Source organism: Nannobrachium achirus (assembly GCF_963921795.1).
Source record: "Nannobrachium achirus genome assembly, chromosome: 12".
Taxonomy (NCBI): Eukaryota; Metazoa; Chordata; class Actinopteri; order Myctophiformes; family Myctophidae; genus Nannobrachium; species Nannobrachium achirus.
Genome location: NC_137832.1, coordinates 5,724,436 through 5,744,064, shown reverse-complemented (window position 1 = coordinate 5,744,064; position 19,629 = coordinate 5,724,436). Strand labels below are relative to the sequence as shown.

The window sequence follows — 19,629 nt, the reverse complement described above, 5'->3', positions numbered from 1 at the left end:
ATTTGAAAAAGAGCAGTATGAAACAGAAGAGGTTACTCACCAGAGGCAGGGCTGTGTGTGTCAGTGTAGATGAGCTGTTGAGTTCAGCTCTGACACCTGCAACGATACTGCTAACCTAACATAACCTATCCACTCCCAGACTATGGAACCCAATGGAACAGAACCGGTAGCACCAACTGACTGACTGAGGGAAGATCGGAACTGTTCATTCATTCTCTTCTGTGTCCTGTTCAATCAACTGATTTTGTTTTGTTTCTTTTTCACAAACTCACACACATCCTGTGACATTTTGTCATCGCCCCAAAAACCCCATCCTCTACCGTGTATTGAATCCCATTGGATCCCAGGCCCTCATTCATACCCCAGGGTACAGTAACAGTACACTGGTGCTGACCGCATGGGATTTGTTCAGTACAGCATACAGATACAGTACACTGGTGCTCACTGCTGACTGACTGCATGCTGTTTGTCACTTTCATTGCAATTTCTGACATTTTCACAAGGTGGAGCTGCAATTCTTTTTGGATTTGTCTGTGACCAGTTAAAGGACAACACTTTTGTGTTTTACATTGTAATTAGAGGGAACATAATAGTGTCCCTCTCCATCATCAAAGTTGCCCACCCCTGCTTTATAGCCCCTTATGAATGTACACTGTGTTTGTTAATGTGAATCTTATTCTGTATGACATTATATGGATACATCGCTGCATTAAAGTTTATTTGTATGTAATTGTCCATGTAATCCGAGCCAATCCTGTGTCGCTTTCTGCACTTCACAGACTGTGAAATGCAGTACCTGGTAGTATAGAGATCCAACAACCATTGAGAGCTCAACCCTCTCTCACCTCTTTACAAATATACCGTAACTCCCTAATCGCTGACATTTATGAAGATGCAGCAGCATCCAAATGTCAGTCATTATTTTTGTACTGCATGGTACTGAAATAAAAGCCTATATTAGTCCCAGCTGCTCCAGTGTCTCTCCTCTGCATTCGTAGGTCCCTGTTCCTGTGACGCACCGTATGGGCTGAGGCGTGCTGTAGAACCCCTTTGTACCTTCTTACTAATGCATTGTTAAATACCTATTAATAGATTAACAACTTTCATTATAAGTAAACTAGCTCTGTTAACTCTTTGATATTGACTATCATCATAAACTATAATTAACATACTGTATATGATAATGGAGTTAACACTGATATTATTAACTGTAAGTTAACTCTATGATATGATTTTATCATCATAAACTATCTGTTAACTCGTGTCATGATTTGCAGGATGACTGAACCCAAATGCAGAGCCACAAGCAGGAATAGGTTCAACAATAAAGTTTATTAAGTAGATAGTAAGCTTACAAAAGTAAATGTAGTTGCAAGCAAAATCAGAAAGTTCAAAAGGCTTAACTTCTCAAAAGCAGTTCACTGAGGTCCAAATTAACACAAGACCTTTCAGAGGCACAATGCAAAAAACAAGAAAACTAATACTTTTCAGAAGCACAATACAGTTGGCTAGATCAGGAAGTCCAAACAAGACAAACCTTACAGAGGTGTAAAGTAAGGAACCAGGAAAGTCCAAGGCAACTACAAAGTATGTACTAGCAGTGTGTGTGTGTGTGTGTGTGTGTGTGTGTGTGTGTGTGTGTGTGTGTGTGTGTGTGTGTGTGTGTGTGTGTGTGTGTGTGTGTGTGTGTGTGTGTGTGTGTGTGCAACATTTGAGTTACAAATGTTCACTTAAAAAAATACATAGGCCTGTATTCAAATATTTGCACACATTTTCACAACTTTTCAAAAATTGCAGATCTACAAGCTCGCAGTGTGGCACTCGGTGCCACGCTGTGAGTTTGTATATCTGCTCTTTTTCAATAGCTAAAGCATAAAATAATGAAGGCCCTTCCACCTTGGGCCCTAGTAGTTTATTAGTTGGATGTTCATGAGTTATAGTTATCTACACTACAGTAGAGTTATACAGTATGAGACATTATTATGAAAATGAAAATACCAGTTTCCAGTGAAAGTTTTATAAATGCGAGTTTGTGTCAAACAGGAAGAGTAAGTGAACCTTAATGTGGGAGGAGCCTAAAGATCCTCATTTGTTGTCGGCACCAGAATGCGACCTGGTAGGAGAGAGACGACAGACAACACGCAGAGAGACAGACAGACAGACAGACAGACAGACAGACAGACAGACAGACAGACATTATTTGCACTTTCTTTTTGCACTTTTTGACTAATTTTCCAGACAATGGGTTTTCCTACTAAACTGTCCATTTCCCCCTAAACATTTTTGGTCTATTAGATGATTATACGTCTAAAATACGTCTAATATACATATAGATTTTAATGTTTTTTAGACGTCTAAGCTAAGACTAGACGTCTAATAGGCGTCTATATATAGACAGTCTATATTTTAGACGTCTAATAGACATCTATATCTAGACCGTCTATGTGTAACCGTAGAAATAATGTCCTATCAACGTCTAGTCTTAGCTTAGACGTCTAAAAAACTTTCAAATCTAGAAATATATTTGGCGTATTTTAGCTAGACGTCTAATAGACAACTCTCATCTATTAAATTATCAATGAAAAACACCAGACAGCTCTCTTATACTATTAATGTGAATGGGCTCCTCATAATGTGGGTTTAATACAATTATTTCATTGCATTGTCTTGACTCTTGACTGGAGTGGACTCGTGGGGGAAGAGTCCTGAGTCTCTTAGTCTGAGAAAGAGTCGTGGGCGAGACCGAGACCTGACCGAGTCAATGAAAAATTGGACTTGAGTCCTGAGTCATTGACCTTATTCACATCGCGGCCATCTTGGATCACATGACCACATGGGCTGGCAGCCTGCATTACAAACCATTGTAAACAATGGAGCAATGGTCCCAAAATATGAATTCTGTTCAACCAATTTCTTTTGACGAAATTGACAAATGGGCAGATGATAACATCAACATCCCCAGTTAGGTTGCAATGTTACTCTGTACAAAGACGTGCTACAGTATCTATGCAGACTAGTGCTTGCTCTGCCATCCATCATAATAACTTATTGTATTGTGATTTTTGCATATTAATCAGGAACAATCCAACAACAAATAGTTAACCCTCTAAGGCCCACGGTTGTAATATTACAACGTTTGTATTTTATCCAAAAAAAGGTTTAAATCATTTTATTTTAGCTCCCCCTACCACCTAAACACCACCATTGGATTCTATTGTTTAGTATTACAATGCCATTGGCCACAATATTTGCATATAAATACCCCCCACAGGGGCTGACATTCACACCCGCCACACCCGCTGAAATTCCAGAGTTTTGACAAACAACATCTCACTTTTTCATGGAGGCTATACCTCACAAAAACATAAGTAAAATGCCTGTACTATTTTTTTTGGTGATCATTAGAATGTCTAGAACATGTACATATGTTGTTATTGTGAAAAATATCCCCCATATGTAAATTAGAGCATGATTTATGATTTTTGATTTATGGCTGTAAAATCTTACAAAAACATTTTTTTGAAAAAAAACATTACATTTTCCTCTTAATAGGACTCCTACAACACCATCTGATTTTTTTCAATTTTTTATTTCAAGTATTTCTTAACACTTTGAGTGCCAGCCCCCCCTGCCCCCCGTCCCTTACCAGTGCCACCATTAGGTCCCATTCATTTCTGCCCCAATTCCAGGGAATAAATTGGAAATGATCCGATATTCACATCGGAACAAAAATGGGAGGTTTGGTAAAAGAGGATTTTTTTTTTTACCAAAAAATTTTTGGAGTGATTTCGGTGAGCGGTTTTGGAGATAGGTGCTCGAGAGTGCGCACTGCGCAAACCAGTCAATAACCTCAGAAATCTAGATTCTGAGATATTTGAGTTCAAAGAAAAAAAACTTTAGGAAGCCATAGCAACAAATTGGTAAATGGTAACGGAACACAAGTACCCTTGACAGAAAGAATGACATGCCTACTTTCATTATGTGCAAAAAAAGTTAAAAAAATATTGTACCATCGTCTAGTTTCAAGGGGGCAAAGTGAAAAAGTATGAAATGACTCAGAAGGTAGAAATTGCCTTACATTTTGATAGAACTATGCACTGTGAATTCACTGTGTTTTTACCTGGTCTAGAAGGTCAGGAAGACAAAAAGTCAGAAAAGCGATGTCAACCTTTTATTTTATGGCAACATCGAACCCTAACCCTGGTGAGTACCTCACACATCCAGCATGAACATATTTATGTTCAACAATATTTACAAATATTTCCAAAAAAAAAGAAATCACAAATATGACTTCACAAAAATAAAATATAACTGGATAAAAGTAAAATAAAATAAATGTGCAGCAAGTAAAGAATAAATAAAATAATATAAAAGTCAGTACTGTACTGTACTGTATTCTCAAAAAAAGGCATTCAACAAGCCAACATTCAGGAGTCAAAGGCACCACAAATAAAGGTCAAAGATGGTACTGTTCACCGTGTGTGTGTGTGTGTGTGTGTGTGTGTGTGTGTGTGTGTGTGTGTGTGTGTGTGTGTGTGTGTGTGTGTGTGTGTGTGTGTGTGTGTGTGTTTGTGTGTGTGTGTGTGCGCCTCAGGTACCTCAAAATGGCCTGGTACCTGTTTCTTGCCATTGTTCTGGGAAAGTACGGCATGCAATGACAGGGTTTTTTGACCAGTACATGGCAATCTCCGCCTTGTGAACGATAGCTGTGAGGAAGAGAAGTCCCAGAAAGTTCTTCAGCTCCCCTAGAGTGACATTGGTCCAGGCAGCGAACCTACAGTGTGTATGACCTATGCCTGACTCCTCCGCTCTCGCTATCTCAGCCATCATACTGTCCTCTCCATCCTTCCTCCATCCAGTCAGACTCCACGGGCCCTGTATATGATAGAAATAAATAAAAAATACTAAATGATCGTGCTTCTGTATAATTTGTATGTTCTTTAGCAAAGGCTGTCGCACAAAAGTAGTGAAAACAGCAGATCTACAAGCACATAACGCCTCGCGGTGCGAGGCGTTGTGTGCTTGTAGATTGCACATACAGTATGAAACAGAGCCGATACCTTTATGTAGGAAAATAATGCTGCTATGTGTACCCTGTATATATATAAAATGTCACAATGCGACATAGCTCTGTAAAATGAACAATGCTGTACCCCCTCCAACTGTATATATGTTCCCCATTTTCAACTGGTTTTTATATTGTATTTGTTATACTTGCTTTGGCAATGTAAACATGTTTTCTCATGCCAATAAAGCTCCTTTGAATTGAATTGAATTGTATAATGTGGACCCAAAAAAATGCACAAAAAAAAAAAAAAAACAATAGCAGGTCAGGCTTATTGATTGATTGAAGAATGTATTAGAAAGAGGTGGTAAAAAAAAGAACCTAGCCCCACCCTACCCTCCCCTTCTTTGTATATACTGTTTGTTTAGACTTACTGTCTTTTTTTGTTTTTCTTTACATATCTACTGCATAGTACTGTGTTCTATCTGTCTGTCATTCAATGTTATATGAGATACTTCAATGGTTTCCACTTTCCAGTGGAAATAAGCTTAGTCTTTTCATGGATCTCCTTTTAGTTGACCTTGTACCAGTGAACTGTACCGTCATGAAACTGTACCTTTTCCTATGCAAACTTCTAATAAAGTCTTCAATCAATCAATCAAAGTAGGCTACAGATGCATGGCTCATTTCAACAGGAACCACACTTTATGCAGCTCATACAGTGGTGTGTTCTAGACTCATATTTTATTGTTAGTTACTAGTTAGTGCCTAAAAAGGAGATCGGCTGTTGTTGTAGATCGGCTGTTTTCACTAGTCTAAATAATTTCAAATGATAAATGCAAAACGAGCGGTTTTGGACATAAAAAGTTTTCACTCCCTCCATCACGGAGGTATAGAGGCCGACGCCGAGCGGCGCCATGCCCAGGAGGGTCTCCCAAATCGGGCTTGAGTTGTGGAGGGTGGTCGCTAGTGCTTTGGAGGTTCCAGGGCGAGCGCCCCCACCCCGGGGCTCGCGATCAAACCTTTTGGGAACCACTGTTCTATACTAGGCTGTGATGTGATGTCCTTGGCTCATTATCGCCAAAATAAACAATGTTCTACTTCTAACGTGAGTGGCACGTAGTATGCAGTGAAGAATATAGCCTAAAATCAGCGTTTCTGAATGTCGACTTTACAATGAAATGGATGCTTCTCTCGTTTGGGTCGGGACCCATTTGTGAGTCGCGGAGACAGTTTTATGGTTTATGGGCCATATATTTCATACATTTTGATACATTATACAGCACTTATCTCATATAACATTGAAAATGTCTGAAAGACAGACGTATAACAAAGTGAAACGTAGAGAACAAACATACCGCAGCACAGCTCAGCAGTGCATCCTACAGGGCGCGCGGAGAAACCGTAGCAATCGGTGGTCTGTCCCTGGCAGCATGCATGCCTCGCCGTAGAAGGAGCCCTTCTGGCCGCCAGAACCAAAATCGAGGCCGTGGATGTACCAGCGGAGGTCCTCGCTGATGAACCGATCGCCCGTAGAAGGAGCTCTTCTGGCCGCCAGAACCAAAATCGAGGCCGTGGATGTACCAGCGGAGGTCCTCGCTGATGAACCGATCGCCCGTAGAAGGAGCTCTTCTGGCCGCCAGAACCAAAATCGAGGCCGTGGATGTTCCAGCCGAGGCCTTCGCTGATGAACCGATCGCCCGTAGAAGGAGCTTTTCTGGCCGCCAGAACCAAAATCGAGGCCGTGGCCCGTGGGTGTAGCAGCCGAGTACCTCCGTGATATCTCTATCTCTCTAAATAATACTAAATCTAATGATTTTATAACTAATTCTAGCTCATTCTCTCAATATATCTCTCTCTCCCTCTGATTGCTTTGTGTCCGGTACGGTAAAAGTCACTGAACTCTTTGAGACTCTTGTTTCTGGGGGGAACCGGCCAACCAGCATGCTTGAATTTGGTCACATAAGCGTGTGATGTCATGCAGGGGCGTCAATTGGGTATGGCAGGGGTATGCAGCTGCCATACCTTGACAGGGGGAAATAATAAAAATGTACTTTTCATCGTGCCTGTTGCTAAGGTATGGCAACATGACTGGTGTCTTCACCAGACACCAGTCATGTTGCCATACCTTAGCTTGTTCTGAACTGACGCCACTGAATTGTCATGCATGACGACCGTCCCATCGTCCAAAAGGGCTGTATCTTGGTTACCGCATAGATCCAACACTGTACTACTGTAATATGAAAAAAAAGCATCTGGCGTCATATGACGCCAATATTATTTTCTGGCATCATTGCCAAGGTCGTGTCGGACGTCATATGACGCCCTGGCACTGAAAGTGTTAATGCGGGCCTTAGAGGGTTTTAATATGAAATTGGGACCATCGCTCCATTGTTTACAATGGTTTGTAATGCAGGCTGCCACCTTATGTGGTCATGTGATCCAAGATGGCCACAATGTGAATAAGGTCAATTGACTCGAGTACTACAACTCTAGATAGTACATTAATTAATTTAACATGATAATCACCTCGTTTCTTCCACTGGAAGTAGATGAATCCAGTCAGGATGAAGACCAGACCCAGAACCAGACCTGATGCTCCGATGGCCAGCTTGTTCTTCACTCCATCTGGCATGGAATCATCTGATGATAGAACAACCACACACTTGTATTATGATATAAGACTGTTACAGTAGAGTACAACAATGCAGTCAACACATTACAGTACAGTGCATGAGATTATAGTAGATTCCAGTGTGTGTGTGTTAGAGTTCTCAAATTCTGCCCGAACCCGACCATCAGTGCCGGATCTAGCCTTTAGCACTAGGTGGGGCAGGTAGAAATGATAGGGGGGTCACCTCCAGCCAGGAAAAAAACACCCGAAATGCATAGAAAACTAAGCATTTTGGCACACTTATTATACCTATATAACAGATCTTACATCTCTCTCTAATATCTTATCAGTTTATCTATCCATCTACTTACAGTAGTTGTAGCATAACATTTCAAATAGTTTAATATTTTTGAAATTTTAGATTTTTGGTGGGGCAGACAGGGCATTTAGGGGGCATTGCCCCCCTTTGCCTATGCCTAGATCCGGCCCTGCCGACCATACCCGAATCCGACCAGCATTTAGGGTAGGTTAGGGCCAAAAAAGTATGCTAATTAGTAGGGCCGGGTAGGGCCTTGAGCTCAATGAAAAAATAAAAATACCCGACCCGACGTTTTCGGGCCGGGTAGGGCCTAAAATGTATGCTAACTAGTAGGGCCGGGTAGGGCCTCGGGCCTGCCCAGTTAGGGCCCAGTTATGGCCGGGCCTTAATTTGCAGGCCCGTTGAGAACTCTAGTGTGTGTGTGTGTGTGCGCGTGCGCGTGCGTGCGTGCGTGCGTGCGTGCGTGCGTGCGTGCGTGCGTGCGTGCGTGCGTGTGTGTGAGAGAAAGTGTACATATTACAGTACGGTAGATTACAGTAACTGACCCCAGTCCATCATGATAGGTGCGGTCAGGCTGGGATGTTCAACCATGCATGAGATCTTCTCTCCTGATCTGTAACACACACACACACACACACACATACACGATACACACACACACACACACACACACACACACACACACACACACACACACACACACACACACACACACACACACACACACACACACACTCACACACACACAAAAACACACACACACACACACACACACAGACACACACACACACACACACACACACACTTGAAACTCAACAACAAGTGTTTCAGGATACAGATCACGGACACAGGAAGCATCGTCTCCTCCATATAGAGGGTGTGCGCATGCATAAAGTGAATGGCAAATCGAGGGGCAATTCGAGTGACAAAGTGAGTTTAACTTTGTTTAACGTCCTTTAATGCAATCAGATAGGACTTCTCTGTTTAGCTGTCAAGGCCAGAGTTTTTGCCACTCAGTAGGCGTTTCCGCATAACTTCCAGGTGATGAGGCGACTGCCAGTTCTCACAGACACTGAACACAAAAATGCCTTGTCAGCTCTTTGCTTATTGGGCATTCCTGCAATCTGCAGGCCTCTCACAACTGATTTATGGACATTATAGAGGCAGCTACACCTTGGAAACGGCTCAAAGCTATACTAGTACTGGAAACAAAACAAAACAAAACAAAACAGTCTCAAAGCTACTGGAAATAGACTGCACAAAACAGTCTCAAAGCTACTTGAAATAGACTGCAAAAAAGCTACTAACGGCATACATGTTCACATAGTAGGTGTGTTTTTCAATGTATAGTCTAGGACATACATGGGCAACTGGCGGCCCGGGGGCCACATTCTGCCCCCACCTTCACTTAATGCGGCCCTTGGTTAATATTGGAATGCTGATATAGTATTGATTTCAGCTGTTACAATTCCATTTTCAACCAAGCAAACATGACTCGCTTTAATTACTTCAGTATTAGACATAGCAGCACTCGTTTTTTTTTATTTTTTTTATGTCCAATATATTTGTATTTAAGTTCATAAAGTTAACATAAGAACACAAATGCATGTGAAATGAAATACAATTGTTACTTTTCAGGATTCCAATTCAAAAATAGCAAAAATAGCAGATCTACAAGCTCAAAACGCGTCGCAGTGCGACACGTTTTGAGCTTGTAGATCTACTATTTTTGCTATTTTTGAATATAGCAAAAATAGGACTGTATATGCATTGTGGCCCTCTGGAGTGAATGTGAAAATATAGTGGCCCTCTCCATCATCAAAGTTGCCCATCCCTGGCCTAGGACTAGGTAACTGGGTGTGTACTCCAGGTAGGAGTGGTACTGGTACCAGTAGAGGTGTGTATTTCTATGTATTGGTGTTTGTTACATACTTGTGTGTGTACTCCAGGTAGGAGTGGTACTGGTATACGAGTAGAGGTGTGTATTTCTATGTATGGGTGTTTGTTACATACTTGGGTGTGTACTCCAGGTAGGAGTGGTACTGGTACCGGTAGAGGTGTGTATTTCTATGTATTGGTGTTTGTTACATACTTGGGTGTGTACTCCAGGTAGGAGTGGTACTGGTAGTACCAGTCTCCATCAGACAGCTCATAAGAGGAAGTGACATCAGAGGTGGCCTCTTCTCCGTCTCTCAGCCAGGTGACGATGATCACTTTAGGATAGAAGTTGTAGGAGCTGCACTGCAGCATGTGAGTGTGTTTACCACCAGGGGGCGTCACTGACTTCAGTCTCACAGTAGGCTCCACTGGAAGAACAAGAACAGTAGAAGTAGTAGTTATAGGGTTAAAGGGATGTTTTTGTTATTTTTGTGTTATTATTATTATTACTCACTTCATGGAGACTTGAATTCATGGATATATATATATATATATATATATATATATATATATATATATATATATATATATATGTGTGTGTGTGTGTGTGTGTGTGTGTGTGTGTGTGTGTGTGTGTGTGTGTGTGTGTGTGTGTGTGTGTGTGTAATTATACATTCACGTGACATCATAATATCTTACACGCAAACCTCTAGTTATTAAAAAAAACAATATATTATATTGTTTTTGTCGCATTCCTAAGCCAATACTTTGAGGACACTCTTTGTGTCTCCATAGGGAACAAAGCAGGCTCTTTGTGTCTCCATAAGGAACAAGTAATGGCAGTAGTAGTATAATGTTCATGTAATTATCAGTAATAGTAGGCTATACCTGAATAGTAAATGTCAGTGTTTGGCCATCAGATGGCGCCAGAGACCAATGTTTCTCCGAATTGACCATATTCACCTGGCGGCCATGTTTGAAATTTGCATTGAAACCGTATTGCAACTGCGGTGGCATTTCATTGACTTAATGGCAAGATGGCCGCCATGTGCATATGATCAATAGAGTAGCTTCTACATTATTCTATTTTCTACAGTAGGCCTATAGACAATTATATAATTTAATGTAACAATTCCATTAAATAATAAAAGTGCTTAACATTAACAACAATATAATTTAATGAAAGTAGAAGCAATACAATGAAATAGAATTAGAATAGTATTAAAAAAAAACAATAAAAAATAAGTGTACTGTATGGAGGTGAGTTTTAGCTGCTTCTTTAAAAAGTTAATTTACTTAAACCTGATACACGTTGTGAGCTTGTAGATCTATTTCCACAGCATGACACTGTCATACGACAAAGTATAAATCAGGCTTAATTTAAGGTTTGAGAGAATTTGAAAGATTTCTCTGCAAACAGAGTAATGTTTTATAATCATTAAAACACCATTAATCATCTCTGAATATTATTATTATTATTATGATATCATGTTATAATATATGAGGTGATGAGTGTTGAGTGCTGCTCTGAGATCAGCTCACCTCTCTTGTCCAGAACAGCGGTGTAGTCGCCCTCAGTGTTGAATTTGCAGAATCTCACTCGTTCTGCTCTCACCACAGCCAGTGCTCTAGGATCTTTATTCCGGGCCTCTGCGTTCTTCACACCAATCTCAGTGTATCCAACATACTGATCCACTCTGCTGTCCCACCTGAGGAACTCATCGTGATTGAAATTAAATGACAGTATGAACTGTATGTCATTCAGATCACTGGAGTTGAACACACATTGGTAAGCCACATAGAACTCATGTCCATCTGGAAATAGAAACATATAAATGTCCCATTAATGTTCAGTTATATTATCTGTATATCAACACAGTGTGAATGTTTGAATTATTAAGTAGGCTATATTAATACCTGCTCCATGGAAACAGATGAAACTCAGTGAAACACAGAGCCAGAGATTAGATGAAGTCATGATGAGTTGAGATGTTTCAGAGTTTAGTTGAAGTGTTGATGAGTTGAGATGTTTCAGAGAAATGAACACTGACTCACTTTAACAACATGTCTCTACTCTACAACAACCAATGAAAAAACACTATTCACTCTCATCACTTGTTACCAGGTAGACACTAAACCAAAACTACAGCAGTTTATCATGTTTAATAGAAATAACATGATATCTGCTATTAGGGTCAACAGATCAAACATCAACAGATCATCAGATCTACTATTAGAGTCAACAGATCTAACATCACCAAATCCTGCAGAGATCACTGGAGTGGAAGATGCTCAAAGTTCACAAAGGTCATCTAACATTATTTTAAAACACCATATTATCTAAATACACACCTGTAAATAATTATCTACAACATCATAACCTGTTGAATTATTCGACCGTTGGTCACAGTTTACTGTTAGAACCGTCACATGACCGTATCCGTCCGTCCATCCGGACGGGTAACACCTGACACTGTGGTTCCCCTGACACATTACTGTGACATCACAGGTGACATCACAGTGATGTCAGATACTCACAATGTCAAAATGTCACACAATGGTTCAGATCATGCTGGGGGGGGGGGGGGGGGGGGGGGTTACAGCACAATCTGTTTTTAACCTTGCTAATGAGTATTAAAGTTGAGTATTAAAGTTTTTACATGGAATATTCGAGGCTCTAACAATGTTACTAAGAGAAAGGCTATTTTGGACTCCCTTAAAAAGGATAAAATCCAGATTTTATACAGGAACACATTTAAATAAAGGAGAACGTGAGAAGTATCTTAAATATTGGGTTGGTCAGATTTACTTTTCATAAAAGGGGTGTTATATGGTGAAGATGTTTTGTTGGGAAATGTTTATGCTCCTAATGTTCAAGACGAAGATTTTTTTATTACTATTATTATTATTACCCTTATTATTATTATGATATCATGTTACAGTTTATGAGGTGATGAGTGTTGAGTGCTGCTCTGAGATCAGCTCACCTCTCTTGTCCAGAACAGTGCGGTAGTCGTTCTCAACGTTGTGTTTGCAAATGTCACGCGGGCTGCTCTCATCCTAGCCAGTTCTCTAGGATCTTTATTCAAGAGCTCTGCGTTCTTCACACCAATCTCAGTGTATCCAACAAACTGACCCACTCTGCTGTCCCACCTGAGGATCTCGTCATGATTGAAATTACATGACTGTATGTACTGTATGTCCTCCAGATCACTGGAGTTGAACACACAGCGGGTAGCCACATAGTTCTCATATCCATCTGGAAATAGAAACATATAAATGTTCCATTAATGTTCAGTTATATTATCTGTATATCAACACAGTGTGAATGTTTGAATTATTGAGTATATTAATAAGCCTACCTATATTCCATGTACTCAGACATTGGACATATAGCTCTTTTAGATCATACTCCGGTTACCATGGTAAGTAGGCGGAGGATCAAACTGAAATATTTTTAGAATGTAATGATAAACTTGGACTACTCATTGAAGGAAGCATGAGGTCAGTCCGTTGTCTCCCCAGGCGCGGCAGAGGGAGAGCAGAGCCCAGGATTACATAGGCAATTGGCACTGGGTGAAAAATGGGTTGAAAAATCGTGGGATAAAAATTATATATATAAAAAAAAAAAAGAATGTAATGATAAAGATGGGATCGATCCGAGAATATGAGAGGCATGGTTATCTCATATTCAAGTAAAAAGAAAAAATAATGAATAGCTGAACAAATGGAAATGAAAAAAAAAAGATTCAACAATTAGACAATTTTTTATACAACAAAATTGGAAGAGATTATCTTTAAAGGCAACCAGAACACGACTAGTTCATTTGATGTCAGATACAGGGATGACACTGTGGTTCCCCTGACACATCACTGTGATGTCATCTATGATGTCGGAGATGAACTCAGAGCAGGGATCTCCATATATGGGCATAAACAGGTGACATCTCAGTGGTGTGGCTGGTTCAGACATAAAAGGGATTGTATGTTGTGATGTCATGGGAACCACTCTATGCCCATATATGGAGATCCCTGATGTCATCAATATTAAGCCCATATCTAACGGGACCTCATATGGGAATGCCCATATATGGAGGAAGACAGCCCATATCTGTGTGGCTGGTTCAGACAGGGATCTCCATGTATGGGCATAAAAGGGATTGTATGTATGATGTCAGATGTGATAGACGTCATAGGATGTTCACGTAACGAATAACTGGGTACGTTTGTTTGGGGTCTCACAGCATATCTCCATACTGTATACAGTACATGGATCTCCATAATTGCGACCGAAGGTCGCATATACTCTGAAGAACCGTGTCGCTTGAGTGACCTTCCTTCCGTATCCTCGTGACCGTCCTTCCGTATCCTCTGTGATGTCAGTGTGATGTCAGCGAGTTGTGACATCACTTCCTGTACAGGGCGGCTACACGAAATGTGGATAACACTATATATGGAGATAGTCCAGTCCATCATGTCATATGGGACTACCGTCATAGAAAGTAGCCATTGTTAGGCCGGAGTCAATGGCTGTCTAAACATGGAGATGTGGATAACAGTATATATGGAGATAGTCTAGTCAATATGTCATATGAGACTACCATCATAGACAGTAGCCATTGTTAATCCGGAGTCAATGGCTGACTGTCTGTACAGGAAGTGATGTCACATGACATACTTTTTATGCCCATATATGAGTCCTAACATGGAGATGTGGATAACACTATATATGGAGATAGTCTAGTCCAATATGTCATATGGAACTACCGTCATAGACAGTAGCCATTGTTAGGTCGGAGTCAATGGCTGTCTGTCTGACTGTCTGTACAGGAAGTGATGTCACATGACATACTTTTTATGCCCATATATGAGTCCTTCTGTACCACATCTCCATGTTTAGGCAAACTCCACACAGAAAGGCCCTATCGCCAACCCAACCTAGGGTGTGAGCGATAGGGCCTTTCTGTGTGGAGTTTGCATGTTCTCCCCGTGTCTCCTAGGGTTGATACCCTCACAAAAACATGAACAAACTCCCCCCAGAATGACAACAACTAGAATCGTCAGAGAAACGCTGTGGTTGGCCAGATGGTCAAGAATTGGTGCGACCTCGCCCTTTAGGGCGAGGTTGCATGTCACCCTGAGGTCGCATTCCACCCTCAGGTGTCTTACTAGTATACTGTATGGGTAACTGGTCCGATATACATCACTGGCCACACAGCCAAGACATGGCGTCTTACACGTAGCGTGCATGTGTATTAAACTATGATAAACCCCACCTGAGAGTGAGGGAGTAAGTAAGTAAGTGAGTAAGTATCATGGAAAATGCAAAGAACGAATACAGCAAATAATACAGCGAACTGATGACAAAAAAAGTAGGTAACTCCTTCTTTTAAGACAAAAGGTGTTAGTTTTGTTTGGTTTTAACTAGGGATCGCCAAATCCCGAAAATGTCTTAACCGGTGACCGTCAGGCCTTATCGGTTTGATAACCGTTAACCGTTAAGGAAATGTGTTACAAAATGCGCAATTTTACCCAATAAAAAAGAAAAATGCACTGGGGTTTTACCCCCCAAATAAAGTGTCAACACTACTCTACTCTGGGTAAATAGGACGGCTGAAGTGTGGATGGCGTGATCGCATCAACACGTAACACTAGCAAGTTTAAGCTCTTCTTTTTTCTCTTTAAACATAATAATAAATAATAAAACTTTATTTATATAGCACCTTTTAAAACAATGTTACAAAGTGCTTAACAACAAAATAACATCAACAGTGAGTCATAATCATAACAAGTTCAGTAATAATAAAATAAGTATAAAAACAACATACAGCAATGGTAACAGTGAGAAAAGATGCACTTTAGGGGGTTAAAAAGGCCTTTCTATATAAATAGGTCTTAAGTTGAGACTTAAAAACAGTTATGGAGCTAACAAATCTGAGGGCCACTGGAAGGCTGTTCCAAAGCGTGGGGGCCCTGACCGCAAAGGCCCTGTCACCCTTGGTTTACCCTGTTTGAGCAGGCAACCTCCAGAAGAGCCAAACCAGAGGACCTCAAACTGCGGGCAGGCACATACGGTTCTAAAAGATCTACTAGATACTGAGGTGCTAGGCCGTTACGAGCTTTAAAAGTCAACAATAAAATCCTAAAATCAATTCTAAATGCTACAGGCAGCCAACGTAATGCAGCCAGTACCGGGGTTATATGTTCTGACCTCCTACTCCCAGTAATAAGCCTGGCGGCCGCATTTTGTATTAACTGTAGGCGATGTATGGCTCCCTTGCTGATACCAGAATATAGTGAGTTACAGTAGTCCAGACGTGATGAGATGAGGGCATTAATAACTTTATGGAGGTTAGGGGTGGAAAGGACAGCTCGAATTCTATAAATGTTTCTCAGTTGGAAAAAGCAATTCCGAACCACCGTTTTTACTTGGGCCTCCAAACGGAGGTCAGAGTCCAGTAGCACACCCAGATTCCTTGCTACTGGTGTAACATTGGTAGACATGGAGTCGAGACAGTTTTGTAGTTGAGATGTCGACGGGTGATGTTTTGTAAAATCCACGTATGGTTTGTGCTCCGAGAGTCCGAGTCTGTCCTCTGCTCTCTGCCAGCACATGCTGGCTGACCACATACACATGCACCCTGCCTGCATGTGTGTGTGTGGTTCGCGGCCGGGACAACAGGAGCGGAATTGGAGTGGAGGACCGTCCTCGCTCAAATGAGCGCTGCGCTCGCACTGCGCATTTTAAAATTACTTTTTAACGGTCACCAATTAACCGTTAGTGCTTACCGATAACCAAATTCCTAACGGTTAACTGTTGGCGATCCCTAGTTTTGACTTCTCTTTAGTGTGAAGGAAGTATGAGCTCAATTCAGTGCTTTCCCCAGGTTGGCAGAGGGAGTGTAGTGCCCAGTTTAGGAAATTGACCCTTCGCTAAACCCCTCCCCAACCCGTTCACACAACATCGAAATTGGCTTTGTTGAATTGAATTGATAAGTTCCAGAAAAGACGTGCTGTGATTGGCCAGTAGTCACTTGACTGGCAGCAGTCCCTTAGATTTTCCAGGAAGTCCGGACTACAACTGTTGTACGTCGCTCCAATGAACTGCAGAGGCGAATGAGGCATCAAGCTTTTTACATCTGTGGGAGCGCTGGCAAGCTCTGCTTCTCACCCATTGACTTGCATGTTATATGACAGCTTTTTCCCCAAATAATCGATCATTTCAGGACCAAGAGCTTCAAAATCTCTTCTAAATATAGTCAGCAAGGCCTGCAGTAGGCTCACTGGAAAAATGAGCATGACAAAATAATTTAAATAAACTTTAAATACAGGGAAATGTTTTAGGGAGAAACAGTATTCAACCATAGGCGGAGTCAGCTTGTCACACAGTCCAACTACCTACCGCACGTCTTATTCATTGTCCAACAGACCACGTTTAGTGTACCAAATAAAACACAAATAAAATGTACTGTGCCAGACTCTGCCTGATAGGGCCTGATAGAGTGGAAAAGATGTATTTATCTTATATAGATATTGTGGTGGCTCTTTCAAACACCGCCCGCCAGGTAGGCCCCGCACGTCGGAGAAGCGCACCCTGAACGGGAGAGCGAGGCCTCGCCAAGCAGCCCACACACTACGCAGAGTGTACCTACCTAATTACATGCAGCATCAAACAGAATGCGCAGCACCAGTGAATGCCACCAAACAGAAAGAACACAAGTAGCAGGCTCGCTCTCCCCAGTGTGTGCTGGGGACTCCGACGTGCAAGGACATGGGCATCAGGCGGTAAGAGCCTCCACTTTAATTCCCACATCCGCATATTATGCGTCGAGACGTAGGATCAAAGCTAGTTCAGTAGGCGGTCACAAGGGGGCGCGCGCGGAGGGGGACGGGACACTGGGTCCCGCCCCCCCCCCCCCCCCCCCCCTTACCCAGGGTTCATAGGTAGGGTAGTCAGTAGGGTCTCTTCATGTTGCTTAGCTGCCGCTGCTGCTACGCATGGCTGTCTCGGAGGGTTTACCGGTTGTTTGTGCTGCTGACTTCTGCTTAAATCATGTCGCGTCTTTAGCTGCTGTCTACGCTAGGATCAAGGGATTCAAGGCAAGGTTGTATGAAAAAACTTGGGATTGTGGATTCTGGTAAACACTGCTGTGTTCTAGTACTGCTTCAACAAAGTTTGTGGGTCTCCGCTAATGTTGCTAATTCCCTGCTGATTTCTGTTTACTGTGCTGGTAACAGGGGTCGTGTTTGTCGGCGGCGCTGGTCTTATCTGCAGTGTTAAGCAATCGTTTTTCCATTCAGACAGTCAGCCAGGAGCTAGCTTTTGCCTGTTGTTAGCCGGCTAGCTATAACTTCTTTACAGTAGCTATTAGCTGGTAAAACAGCTTGCTATTCATATTCAAAGCACAAAGTAATAATGGCCCGTATGAAATCGTTGCCTCTATGAACAGTAATGACCTAATGCAGGAGGATTATTTTATGTAGGTTGCGTGTGTCTGTAAACAGCACCTACCTAGCGTCCACGCTAGCAGAGTTTACGTCGTCAAGCGGAGGGTTGCGCCCGTCAGTGCATACTAAGCACTGTGGGTGGGAAATGTAGTTCTCTATCTTTTCAAGCCGCGGTGCCGTGTTAGAAGGAAGAGTCGTATGAACTACAGTCATGGCGGGCCAGGAGAAAACTGCCAATCCTCAGCCTTTAAGTTGTAAGCTTTATTTATTTTGTGGATGGCCCAATTCAGTCTTGTACTGTCTGGCCGGCTTAATAGCTGCTATGAGACGCAGTCATTCAAGGGAGGTGCTAGTTGCTATACCATAGCTGCAGCTAAAGTGTTCCTGTCGCTTCTTAGACCATGGTAGGTAGCTGCCCTCATTTGTTCCACATATTTTATTATCGATGATGCTGTCCGTTCTGCTACTGTATGAGCCACTGTTCATTCCAGCCATGAGCTGTCTGTTGATAGCTAGCTTACAACTCAGAACGCATGTTGCTAAAGATGTTGGCTAACGAACTGTAATGACTCTTCAAGCTGTCTATGCCATGGGGTGGCGTGTGTCCGTAGTCAGCATCTACCTAGCATACAGGCTAGCAGAGGGTAACGTCACGAAGCGAAGGGTGGCGCACGTTCTGCGCATACTGAACACAATGGGTAATGTAGCTCTAGCATTCAACCTCCATGTCACTTGGTCCGTTACGATTCTTTTTCGTTATTATATTATTTTATGTGCACGCGCAGTTCAATAGGGCAGGGATGCGCATGTATTATCAATGTCTATGCTTCGCTCGTGCCCACTGTACAAGCTTAGCATACAGGCTTCGTTTGCAGCTTGTTTATTCTAGTCAGTCTATCGCTGATAAATTACTGCTGATGCTACTCTTGGTAAAAACGCTAACATCTGTTTGTGTTTGCAGCTCAGGCCGGGACTGCCACTTGTCGGTTGCTAACATCAGGGCGGCTTCAAGTGTAACAGTGTTAAAGGCGAAGTCATTGGATACTGTCCACTATCGAACTGCCGTATTTGTTTCAATCTAAGGTTATAGTTCTGGGTCACTGCGTAGCGCACTGTATGTCCTTGTGGTGTTTCCGTAGCTGCGGCACTTGGGCTAATAATTACAGCTAAGGCTACTGCCAGTGAAAAATGTTGAGATGTTTATCTCTACAAATCATGCTAAAGTGGCTACATGACTGTTGCTATCATGTTCATCAGTACAGCTCCAGGATAAAGGCTGCTAACACCATGCTTTCTTTTCAGCTTCAGGCTAAAGTACTACGGGTCTGTTGCTAACATTATTTTATCACTACAGATCCATGCCGG

At 41.9% G+C, this 19,629-nt stretch overlaps 1 protein-coding gene across 1 annotated transcript; it reads right to left on the bottom strand.

Moving 5' to 3' along the window:
* Window positions 1-1,752: 1,752 nt before the first annotated feature.
* LOC308296055 (H-2 class II histocompatibility antigen, E-S beta chain-like) lies at window positions 1,753-11,836 on the bottom strand. Its single transcript, XM_080739172.1, has 6 exons — window positions 11,734-11,836; window positions 11,359-11,631; window positions 10,031-10,244; window positions 8,484-8,551; window positions 7,535-7,648; window positions 1,753-2,113 (listed from the first exon to the last, which is right to left on the bottom strand). Exons 1-6 carry the CDS (start codon window positions 11,792-11,794, stop codon window positions 2,076-2,078), a joined length of 768 nt encoding a protein of 255 aa, XP_080595298.1. The 5' UTR covers window positions 11,795-11,836; the 3' UTR covers window positions 1,753-2,075.
* Window positions 11,837-19,629: the final 7,793 nt, after the last annotated feature.